The 12,841-nt window shown below is 43.1% G+C and overlaps 1 protein-coding gene across 6 annotated transcripts in view; it reads left to right on the top strand.

The window, feature by feature from the left end:
• Positions 1-12,841, top strand: part of Wdfy4 (WDFY family member 4) — a 233,016-nt gene that overhangs the window by 94,614 nt on the left and 125,561 nt on the right. For 5 of the 6 annotated variants that reach the window (XM_027389479.2, XM_027389481.2, XM_035452661.1 and 2 more), the window contains 6 exons: positions 906-1,067; positions 1,630-1,721; positions 4,008-4,107; positions 6,671-6,876; positions 7,680-7,849; positions 9,747-9,872. In XM_027389479.2, coding sequence (XP_027245280.1) covers positions 906-1,067; positions 1,630-1,721; positions 4,008-4,107; positions 6,671-6,876; positions 7,680-7,849; positions 9,747-9,872 — 856 coding nt within the window. Of the gene's footprint in view, positions 1-905; positions 1,068-1,629; positions 1,722-4,007; positions 4,112-6,670; positions 6,877-7,679; positions 7,850-9,746; positions 9,873-12,841 lie in introns of those variants that run through there. The other variant, XM_035452663.1, reaches the window with a different exon arrangement.

The raw sequence follows: 12,841 nt of genomic DNA on the forward strand, positions 1-12,841 counted from the left end.
AGAAAGGAAGCAGCAGAGCTGAGGACTATTCCCCTGCCAGCTACCTAGTAACTGTTAATGTCTTCCTTCTTTTGAATGTGTTTGTAAATAGATTTTCATTCAAGTTCCCATTATTGACTATCTGCCTAGGTGACCCCAGCTTTTGGGTGGAAGGTTTGGGGTCTTTCCTGTCACATAGTTCTGTGATTGATGACCACTTTGTGCCTGTTCCATTTGTGTCTGGGCTATAGAACTTTGTGGAATTGAACATGCTAATGCCAAGAAGAAAGTTCCAAAGGAGCACTCCCATCCACACCCACCTACCCTGCCTCCACCATTCTCCATGACCTGTACCTGTTGTCTAAGTAACAGACATTACCCTTGTGGCTCTTGTCTTTGGAGGAGTAGAACTTACTGGAAATAAGACTGTGATTATCCCGAGGAGGGGTGTGGGTACTTGAATTCCATCTCTTTCCTCTGCCTCTCCACCGAGCACTCACCCACTTTGTGGTTTGAGGTGGGCAGGAAGATCAGGCATGCAGACAGGCTCTGCAGGCTGCTGCTGCTTCTGCTGCTTGTTGGGAAGTGCTCTTGGGTCACAAGTGTGTCTGCCGTCTTTGTTCTGGGTTTTCTCAGGGCAGCATTAGTTCTCCCTGAGGCTCAAAACTCAAGTCAATAGTTGGGCTTGTCTTTAAAGGTGGTTTCTGGGGATTGGAAGGGACAAGCAGTGTGTGCTGCAGCAACTCTGACACTTGGCAGACATATACATGAGAGGTGCCTGATGGCATCTTGACTAGCTGCCAAGAGAACACTGGAGTCAGAGGGCCATGGAACAAGCCTAGCTTGGAAAACCTTTTTAGTGTAAACACAGAAAATTTGGTTCATCCGGGTAAAAGCTTTTACTGCCTCTCTCCTGGGCTCACCAGGGAAGGACCCAGGAATGCTGAAGTAGCACACCATGCACAGCTGGTGCCCAAGCTCATATTCCTCTTCAATGAGCCAAGCCTGGCCCTGTCCAAGGTCTCCACCATCATTGCCATTCTGGGCTGTCAGCTGAAGGGCCACTTCAATATCCAGGACTTTCTCAGGTACTTCAACAAGCTATCCCCACTGGGGTTGGTGCAGGTGGAAGAGCCTGGAACTATTTTACAAGGGAATATGCCTACCACCCCCACACCCTACCCCATACTTAACAAAATTTGGAACTTCACAGAGATTTGTGGTCAGGGCTGAGCATGAGGACTAGAGAGGATTTACTTGATTCAGGAAGAAGGTAGATTCCCAGCCTCTGGTACTCAGACAGCTGTTCCATAGACTCAAGAGCATCCACTCTCAGTTACCCTTAGCAGCAATGGCCCCTGTATCTACCTCCTGAAGACTTCCTTCAGGATGATCAGCTGGTTCCACGTCCCCCCTTTTATCTTCAGGTCTGAAAAGTGGACCTAGAAGAACCAGAGTTAACTTCTTTGATCAACCCTGATAGATTTAGAATTCTCTAGAAACCCTGCACAGATGACAGTAAAATTCCATTTCCTTCAGACTTTCACTAGAAGCCCCACTTGAGTAGATCAGGTAGAGAACGATTAACACAAACCCAGCAGTCACAACTGAGATCCCCGCCTAAGCATGTCCTTCTCTTGCTGCACACAGGGTCGGACTGTTTGTCATATACACCCTCAAGCCTTCATCAGTGAATGAGAGGCAGATCTGCCTGGATGGAGCCCAAGACTCCTCCATACCTGGTGAGAGCACCTTTTTCAGATGTCAGGTCAAAGAATCAGGATGACCCTCAAAGCACCTAAAAGCACATACTAGGGACCACATTGGGGACAACTTTGCATAGAAATGAGCTGTGGGAAAGAAGGGGAGACCCCCCCACAGCTATGATGGCCAAACAGTGGCTGAGGAAGCTACATTTACTAATTCAGCTTACACAATCCACCAAATCTTTTCTCCCTGCTTCAAAACCTGCAATGGTTTCCAAGGCCAACAGGACAGTCAAGGCCTTGCGTAGGTACCCTTTATATGCTAGCCCTAGCTTCCTTTCCTGGTTGAAAACTCACTGCCCCCAGTCTCCCAGTGAGCCTCAACCTAATACTCTGAAGTGTTACAGTTTGCATTGTGTGAGAGCACAACCTCTGTTCATGCCGAGGACATGCTGTCTCTCCAGGAATGCCACCCCTGCTCACTCCACCCCAAACCTTATGTGATAAACCAGTCACTTCCAGTCCCACGGGCTTTATTTCTCAAGTTCAAAGGCTTCTTATAACATATAGTTTGTGATTTTTTGGTTTTTCTTTTGTTTTGTGTGTGTGTGTGTGTGTGTGTGTTTTTTGGTGTGTGTGTGTGTGTGTGTGTGTGTGTGTGTGTGTGTGTGTGTGTGTGTGTGTGTTTTGTTTTGTTTTGTTTTGTTTTGTTTTTTGAGATTCTCTGTGTAGCCCTGGCTGTCCTGAAACTCACTCTGTAGACCAAACTGCCCTGGAACTCACAGAGACCCACCTGCCTCTGCCTCCTGAGTGCTGGGATTAAAGGTGTGCACCACTACTGCCCAGCCTGTGATGTGATTTCTGAGCCACTTACCCATGCAGAACAGTTGTCCTGTCTTGCTCAGTCTCCCTTTGCTAGGTGGGCATAGGGCAACAACTATAGCCACTTTGTCCTGGGCCCTTTGGATCCACACTGCCAAAGGTGGGGCTATTTAAAGGTAAAATTTAACTTACTATGGGATGGAGAGATGATTCAGTTGGTAAAGTGCTTGCCTCACATGCACAAAGATCTGAGCTTGGATCTCCAACATCCATATGAAAAGCCAGACACACCAGCATGTGTCTGCATCCCTAGTGTTGCAGAGGTAGAGATAGGGTGATTTCTAGGGTTTTCTGGTCAACTAGTCTAGAAAAGTCAGTGAGCTACAGATTTGGTGAGAGACCCCATCTCAACAAATAATGTAGAGAGCAATAGAGGAAGATTATTATGAGATTGACCTCTGGCCTCTATCTACATATGCACACTTGCTCATGCATACATACAAGCATACTCATACACACACACACACACCACATATGTAATAACACAACAACAAAATTGAAATAGTTAAAATTAGAATTTTGAATCTCCACATTGGCCATGTTCTGAATACTTATTCACCACATGAGAGCAGGAGCCACTGTGTTAGACAAGGCAGATGAAAAACAGCTCCATCATCACAGAATGGTCTCTGGGGCAGCGTTGCTTAGTCTTGCCTCTTCTTAGGCCAATCCTCAAAAACAAAAATTACTGTTCCCATCTCTCAGATGACAGAACCAAAAGGTCAAGAGATTAGTACCTTCATGAGAGATGGAGTCAGAATCAAATAGAAATATGACTCTTCTTCTCCCAGCTTCTGCTGTATGGTGTGTGGTCCTTGACTTGGTCACAAAGCAATATCCAAAAGAATGGATGGATGGATAGGGGATCAAGAGTGACATAGTTGGTCAGACTTTTTTCTCACATGGATTTCATGCTGAAACATTTAACCCACTCCCTTAGTTTTTCAGACAGGGTCTCACTATGTAGTATAGCTCTGATTGGTCTGGAACTCCCTAGGTAGATCAGGCTGGCCATAGACTCACAGAGATCACCTGCCTATGCCTCCCGAGGGCTTGAATTAAAGGTGGACATCATAATGCTGGTTATCAGTCTCCGATTTAAATCCCTGTTAAACACCATTAGTGGGTCCTTTAGAGATTTTCTGACGGTTGAAAAGTCAGGCTGCTTCTCACTGAAATATATTTTTGACCTTATTATTTTAAATATTTTTCCCCAGGAGTAAACAACACTGAAGCTACCACAAATAAAGGAAAACACAACAACATGTTTCAAAGCTCTTTTTAAGTGTTTAGAATGCAACGCCAAGATTTTGAGCCCTGTCTGTGCCCAATTCCTAAGTCAACTATGTATTTGATGAATACAATTGTTTGCTGTAGCAAATATTATGTCTCTTTACATCCGTTTGCTCTCAAATCTGAATTTCTTTTTTTCTTCTGTAGCTGGAAGCCAAACATCTGGAAAGGCAATCTGGCTTAGAAACCAATTGTTGGAGATGCTGTTTGGTGTAATATCTTCCCCCCAACTTCATCTGTCCTCTGAGTGAGTAGACCCGGGAAGAGTGATTTGGCTTGGGGTTGCCTCACTCAGGGTAGGGTGTTAAAACCATTTCTTAATGAAAAGCTTAGCATCTCCAAGTCTGCTTGCTGTGGTGTGTCCTGCACTAGTCAGAATGAAAATGATATTCTCTCCACCCAATAAACCAGACCTTGCCCTGAGATGTCCTGATGCAATGCTCTGTGAGTGCAGAGAACTAGAAACAGATATGAGATCATTTCAATAAAATCTTTTTGTCACCATTGTATCCTATAATGACTATTGTTTTGGCAGTTGCAACAACTGCTGTCTTTGATGTCTTATGCTTGGCAGACAACAGAATAGAGAAATGGTTAGACTAAATAACATCTATCAGAGAGAAGGCTTGCCAAATTCTTCTGCTGTTCACTTAGTGCTTTAGTTAACTCTTCCAACTTGGATAAAAAGAAATATCTGCCTTCAATTAGCTGTCAGAATAATGTTTAATTACAAATCTGTTTACATAATTTTTCCTGTTGCCTGTCTGAGACTCTGTAGTCATTCACTTAACAACTATTTGTTGAGCACCTACTGTATACCAGACACTGTTCTGGCTCGTAGGATGCATCCCTGAATCAGCCATCCATGACTTTGCTCTCTATTTGAGTTTTTGCATCAGTAGATCTATTTGGTGATGCAGTAGAGAGGAACTCCCCAACAAAGAAACTGCGAATAGTGGCTAGTAACTTCCTGGTTGGGGTTGGTGATGTGATTCAGTGGGTAAAGCACTTGCTTTGTAAGCATGGGAACCCAAATTTGGATCCTTGGCACTCACACAACAGTTGAATGTGGTGTATCTGCAGCCCCAGTGTTGGGGAGGGTGGTGGAGATGCATGGATCTGAGGAAGTCACTGGTCAGATAGTCCAGTTCAACTGGTGATCTCCAGGTTCAGTGAGAGAACTTGTTAGGAAAAATAAGCTGGAGAATGATAGAAGAATACTCTCACATCAACTTCTAGTCTGCATATATGTGCACACACACATAAGTACACCACAAACATGCATACAACAGATACATACATGCAAACACACATGCATACAACAGATACATACATGCAAACACACATGCATACACCACACACATGTACACACATGCATACAATACCCTCATGGATACAGCACACACATGCATACAACACACACACAAGTATATATACATGCATGCAACATACACATGTATATAACACACATGTATATAACACAAAATTGCCTACACATACACATGTGTATATAAACATACATAAAACACGCATGCATAAAAAGCATACACACTACACATGTATACACACACACACACACACACACACACACACACACACATACACGCACACACACACACACCCCAAAACCAATCTATCAGCCTATAAGCCTGTACATTCTTAGAATCAGAACACAAACTGGAAGATGCCTTGGAGGTGACAGTCCGGGTCTTTCCTTTTCTATCTCTTTGGAAGAGACTCTGTCTTATGTGGTTCTTACTCATCTGAACTCTGAAACCTCCATTTGGAGTTTTAGCCCTTTTCCCAAGGCCCCCCAGGAGGTTCCATGGGTTTTGTATGACTCAATGTGTGAGAATGAAAATGTCAATTTTCACAAAGAGCTAGGGTGAGGAAGAAATGAGAGACTGGTAATTCTGGGAAGGGTGACTAAGAAAACATGAGATTCTATAAGCTAATTCTCATCACCACTATCACTACCACCATCCTTGTCACTAACGATTTCACCCCCATGACTAGCACTGCTATCATCATCATAGCTCCCATCATTCTATTATCGTCTATAGTAACAGTGTTTTCATCACTCTCATGCATATTATTATTGAGTGAAATTGCAGATCACATTAAGAGCCTGTCAAAGCAAACCAGTTAGAAGGCACCAATGGCAATGCTGAGAGGCAGTTTCTTCATATCTAGTCTGGTATTGGCTCATTTCAGCAGCCACTGGCCATCCCCTCAGCATGCTGAGAACCTACGCTGCACAGATGGATCTCTCAATGATTCTGGAATGGCTAGGGCTTTTAGTCTCTATTGTCATTTCCAGACAGGCTTCTAACCTCCCTGCCATCCGGTTCCCTCTAGCAAATCTAAATGCAGCATTTTAAAGTCCATGTTTGAAAGTGATAGTTCATCACAGGTAACTATGGACATTTCCAAGTAATTAGCTTTGACTAGAGACTTTAAAGACAGAGGTAAATAAATGTATGTTTAGGTGGCTATGCTGTCGGTAATGAATTGAGATGGGAGTGTCAGCAGTAGTGAGTAGCGCTTCAAGGAACACACACATCTTCATGCCCGAACTTAGTTCCCAGTTGTCTCGGGAAGCTCTGGCAGCTCACATAGCATTATGAATGGATAAACCCATTGTACAATGACTTTGCCAGCCTTTCATAGTATTCCTTCAAAAATTAATCCATACTTCATATGCAATGACCAAATGCTGCCTCACTTCTCTTTCTGGGGTGACTTGTGAGACTGCATACCTCTTGCTCATGGGATGAGAGTTGACTTCTTGCAATGTATTGTCCCTCTAGGTCAAAGGAACAGGTGTTTCTGAATCTGGGGCCCGACTGGTTCCTGCTGCTCCTGCAGGGTCACCTGCACCCCAGTACCACCACACTGGCATTGAAGCTGCTATTGTACTTTCTGTCAAGCCCTTCTCTCCGTGGGCGATTTAGAGATGGCCTGTCTGCTGGATGCTGGGTGGAGTGTAGCATGGAGGGTGTGGACATCATGATGGGTGAGTGGCTGTCTCCAGGAAACCATCACTATTTTGTCTTGGATGTGATCTAAGATGAAGCCCTACTCCACCCTGCCCACTTGGGACCTGTGTAGCCCTGTCCCCAGGGCCTACACCCAGATCATTCCTTGCTTCCTCAGATTCCCTTTGCTGAATCCTTCCAGAGCCTCATGTTCATTTGCTTCTGCAATCTGTCTTCCACTCCTCAAATCTTGTCTGTTTACACACTGGGTGCATTGCTCCTTCTCCTTGAATGCCTCTTCTGGTGGGTGTAGACTTGTCCTTAATATCTCAGCTCAATGCCACTTCCTCCAGGACAGGAGGGAACAAACCTGAGTTAGGAGATTGGATAACATCTCCGCTTTTTTATAATATCTCTCTGATGCCCATCATAATTCATAAGCATATATCATTTATATGAATGGCTTTACATCTGCCCTTCCCACTATACTGTCTGCTTCATATGTGCCTGGAATCTGTACATCTTCTTGAAGTATAATAGCTTTTCTGCCCAGTACAGAATTGCCTTGTTGCATAGTTGGAATTTAGTATCTGTTTTTGATTACTCAATGAATGGGTGTATTATTGAGTGGATGGGTGGATGGATGAATGGGTAGATGGATGAAGGAATGGATAAGTGAGTTAAGAACTGGCAAGGAATGATCATGAAGTATTTTCCTGTGCTCTTGTACATGAAGCGTGTTTTGTCACAGTGCTTCTGTGAGGTGGCCAGTGTGTTGACTCTATAGCAGTAACTGTTCTTATCTGGCTCTTGTCCCCCCCCCCCACCTGATCATCGACAGACAACCTGAAGAGCCGCCCTGCAGTGCCTGACCAGAGCCCCTGCCTGCTTCCTGGGTTCCGGGTCTTGAATGACTTTCTGGCCTACCATGTTCTTATTCCAGAAGTATACCTCATCGTGTCCTCCTTCTTCCTCCAGACACCACTCACAGAGCTGACTGATGGGCCCAGAGTACGTTCTGGGTACACCCCTAGGGAGGAGGGACATGTTTGGTTTTTCTGATTCTGAATGATTATGACCGTTCCATAAGATTCCCTGTCTCTCTACTTCCAACTGGAACTATGTCTGACCTATTTCATTCCTTGCACCCCCTAGTTGGCTTTCAGATTCCCTCTTATTAGCACTAGTGACTTTCTTTGGTTGGTTTTTCAAGACAGGGTTTCTCTGTGTAATAGCCCTTGCTGCCCTAGAACTTGCTTTATAGACCAGGCTGGCCTCAAACTCATAGAGATCCACCTGCCTCTGTCTCCCAAGTGCTGGGATTAAAGGCGTGCACCGCCACTACCCAGTGTTTGATTTTTATGCCCCCCCCCAAAAAAACTAGTGATGTTCTTGACTCCCACATCCTACCATCTCTCTTATAATGCTTGATGTGATAAATCTAATCTTTCTCTTTTTGGACATGGTTAGGGAAATTATAGGAAACTAGGTCAGCCTTACCCCAATACCCACCTTAAGTCTCAGCTCTGTTCATCACAGATGCTCCCCCCTCCAATGTCACTAGGAGAGGGGGCTTTTGATTTCCTTCAGTCCTGAGTGACTCACCCTGTACATCTTTTTTCTCCTCTTTCTTTTTAGATTTTCCTTTTTCTCTGACTCTTCCCTTATCAACCATAATCATGTTCAACCATGTCCCACTTAGACCAGAAACTGTTTCTTAGTTCATACTTCTGGTTAATTCCTGCCCCATTTTCACTCTTATGGCTTCTTTTCTAAATTTCCCCAAAGAAGAGCCTACACTCACTGAGCCATCTCACTACCCATCCACTCTTATTCACACTTGGTTCAAGCCTTCCTGGGCTCTCATACCTTCAAGGTCAGATGCAGACCCCAGCCAGTATCAGGATTCCTTCACTTTGGTTCTTTGACTAACCTTTCCAGCTAGCCTCAACTTACCTGCTCTTCTTACTGTCACTCTACTGCAATATGTCTGTGTCTATCAAAATGTAGATCCAATCCATAAAATAGGAACTATGTATTGGGTTGAATGTTTTAGCCATGTTTTTTCCTATTCCAATTTACTTCAGAGCAACTCAAATAAAGGCTAAGAAGTGATTTCCATTTCTGCTATTCATCAGGTACCTGGGAAGATGAGACAAAGGTCAGATCTGTCCCCTTACTTGCTCAGTGTTTAAGAATGTAGCACAGCTACATTTTGATAGACACTGATAGTATGTATCTCAGTCACAAGGTTCTGAATATGCTGTGTTAAGTTCATCCAGATTTCTTATTTCTCTCTGTATTATGGAAAACAAGCATCCAAGGGTCTAAGACCCGGAAGAGACACTTTACACAGTCCATTTCACTTGATATTTAAACAATCCCATGGGAGTGGATAATGTGAGCTTTCATTTCATAGAGAAGGAAATTGAGCCGCCAAGAGGCTGAGTAGCTTGTCTGAGCTATTAAAAGGGCAGCGTCAGGCCTCCTGATTCTATGCCCCCATCCCTCTCTGCTTTTTCCCTGAACCTTGGAATCCTTCCTGTCTTCTATAAGTTCATTTATCATACTCACTGGACATGGTTGGAACATTGAGTACTTTTGAGATTAGCGCCCAGGGCCTTGGGCATGTTAGACACGTGCTGCTCCCCTGTTCTACACCATTAGTCCCAAAGAACTCAACTTGCTGCAAGTTTCTGGTAGATCTAGCACCTACTTAGAGTTGTGTGTTTCTAATGCATCATCACCCGGGGCTGGAAGGTTCCATAAGGGCTAGTGACCTAGTCCGTTTCTGTCCTTTTTTTGTTTTTCCTACTGGGGACACCTGGGAAATGTGATGCACTGTGATAAAGCTAGCCACCTTGGTGGGCAGCCACAGGTCTCCTGATGGTTCTTCCTCCTCCACAAGGAGAGCTTGGATTCAATGCTTCAGTGGCTTCTACAGAAATATCACCAGCAAGAAGTCCTCCAGGCCGGGCTATGCACAGAAGGTGCCTTACTGCTACTGGGAATGCTAAAAGCCATCATGAGCCAGGTGAGACCTGTTCCCCACATGATATACCAGAAGGTTCCAATGGGAAAGAGTTTGGACAAAAATTTATTTTGTTCCAGAAGCTTCCCAGTAATGCTGGTGTTATTAGTCCATTCTCTGTTATATGGAAAAAATGCCTGTAACTGTGTAATTTACATGGAATTGAGGCTAATTTAGCTCACTGATCTGAAGGCTGGAAGTCAACAAGCATGGTACCAGAATCTGCCTGGCATGTGGTGAGGGACTGCGGCTGTCTCATAGTATAGTGGAGGAAATCCTATGATGACATAGAGCAAGTGTGCTAGCTTGGGTCTCTCTTTTCCTTCTTATGAAACACTAAAGCTGCCATGGGGGGCACCTAAAGATTCCCAAGGTGCTTTAGGCACTATCACCATGAGATACTTACTCCCCATTTCTTTAGGCATTTGCTTTACTTCACTGGAGACATTTCTGAGAAGACAGGAGGCTGATCCTTTTAAGAAGCTTGTCAGGACAGGTGGCCTTGCCCAAGAGGGCCTCCTGAGTTAGAGCCCTATCTCAGAGAAAATGGGTGGCATTTCGGTGCAGGAACTGCTTGGTTTTGACCTTCAAGGTTCATGAGCAATGAATGGGATTGAAGGGATTATTTTAGACATGGAGACAACTGTGACAAGTGAAGGTTATTTGGTCTAGGAACAGGAGTGACTAATGTCAGCAAGGACTTGGGGAAGAGGCTGAGAAAGTCAATTTTGTTCTGCAAACACCAAGCCTGATGGAAGCTTGATTGTGTGAGGAAGCTTCACTGTTCTTGTTAAAATTGTATATAATTATTGTCTTTCACATGCAAACAAAATAGAAACACGAACCTAAATATCATCTGATACTTCCCCTCCCAGATATGGCCAAAATGAACTATAGTGGAATGGTCAGGTATCCTTTGGAAATCATACCATGTCCTTCTAGAGGATATAATCACAAACAAGGTTCCTTTTTTTTGTTCAACATTTTTGAACATATTTTATGTCAATTAAGTAGAAAATGTAAGACTTGTGTATGTATAAAATAGGTATATCTAATATATATATTGTATTGCTTGGTGCATTCATTGTTATAAAATGTCTGAATGCACGTCTTTGCCTTCTAGCTTGGTGACCACTTGGGTGTGAATTCTGTGATTTGTGATGGGGGGATCAAAGCACACCTCATTCATTTCTGTTTGAATAAACGTCTCAGAAATGTTTCAGTAGGCTTTGTATGCATATGCCTTTAGCCAGCCAACACACATGCCTGTATCTAATGCTCACCCTAGCATTCATCTTGTGTAGAAATGCTGGACCCATTCTCACTATCTCAGCAACATGGCAACACAGATAATTGGTTCCATAGATGAGTTCTTTAGCATTAACTCAAAACCATATTATTTTAGCTTTTACCAGTCTCTCTCTCTCTCATGTGTAGATGTGGATACATTGAGAAGGCACAGACCCTATTTTTTGTCTTTTAAAAATTATTTACTTTAAAATAATTGTATGTGGGAGTGCATATGTGTAGGCATGTGTATGCTGTGGCACACATGTGGAGGTCAGAAGATAACCTTGTGTGTTAGTCCTCTCCCTCCTCTGCTGAAGGATTGCTGAATCTTCCAGGAAGACTGACCCATAAGCTTCTGGCCAGTTTTGTCTCTGCTTCCCATCGTTGTGTAGGAGTGCTGGGATTATAGACGTGGGCCATTGTAGCAGGCTTTTAACATGGGCTTGCATAGGAAACTCAGGTCATCGGGTGTGTGCTGCAAGTGCTGCTGAATCATCTTCCTGACAACATTTTTCCCTTTTAAAGAATGACTGCTTTTCACTTTTGTCTTGGCCCTGTTGTTAAGACACATGCTTATGTCTTTTAATCAGTTTTTGTGTAATAAAATTCCTTCAACAGGATTCCTAGTGTTCTTACTCAATTCTCTTATTCAACTCTCCTTTTCTTATCTTAGTTCATTTTATTTTTCTATTAACAAATTTTCATTTACGATTTTGTATGAATGTTTATAAATGCTAATTGGGCTGAACTTTCTTTCCATTGTATCATTGTGTGGTTTGATAGTAGTATTATGCTAGTTTTACAATAAAATACAGGTCCTCCTTTATATTAAAAAAATATGTTAAATCTACCAATTCAGTTTTCCTGAGCCCAAGTTTTTTCATGATTGTTGACCTGCTTGGACTTGAAGATGGCTTCTTGACAATTCTAATTAATTGACATTTTTTTAAAAAATTCCCTACTATTCTCTTTCCATAATTGGCCTTGTATAGTCAGCTTTCTGTTGCTGCAACAAACTCCCAAGATGATCAGCTTACAATGATAAAAGATTTATTTTGGTTCACAGTTAGTGCCTTCAACTGGTGTTTGCGTAGTTGCCTTATTGCTTTGGGGCCATAATAGCAGTTCATGGCAGGAATGCACAAGAGAGCAGAGCTACGCACACACGTTATGGTCAGGATACACAAAGGAATCTTAGGTCCCACAATCCCCTTTCAGGATACACTCAATGACTCAAGACTTCCTATTTGTCCCAAGTTTGTGAAGTTTCCAACCCCTTTAACAGTGACAAGACTTTAACACGTGGGCCTCTGAGGAACATGGCAGCCCCAAACTATGTCAGGTCTCTTTGACCTCATTTTCTGGGTGATAGTTTCTACTTTTTTACTCTCAGTTTTGAGGTTCATGCCTTCTTTCCACCACAGGTTTCTTTATTAAAAAAAAAAACCTGAGGGCTTGTGGGTTTATTTTGAGAATGCTATCTTAGATATATTGATCAGTATACTGATTTATTTATATCAGATTTTAAGATTGTTATATTTGGCATCTTCAATTGTGATTTCCCAGAATTCCTGTGGTTACATTTTTAAAGATCTCTTGGTTCTCAGTGTCCATGTGGCTGAGTGTACACACACACACACACACACACACACACACACACACACACACACACACAGAGAGAG

This window comes from Cricetulus griseus (assembly GCF_003668045.3).
Source record: "Cricetulus griseus strain 17A/GY chromosome 1 unlocalized genomic scaffold, alternate assembly CriGri-PICRH-1.0 chr1_1, whole genome shotgun sequence".
NCBI lineage: Eukaryota > Metazoa > Chordata > Mammalia > Rodentia > Cricetidae > Cricetulus > Cricetulus griseus.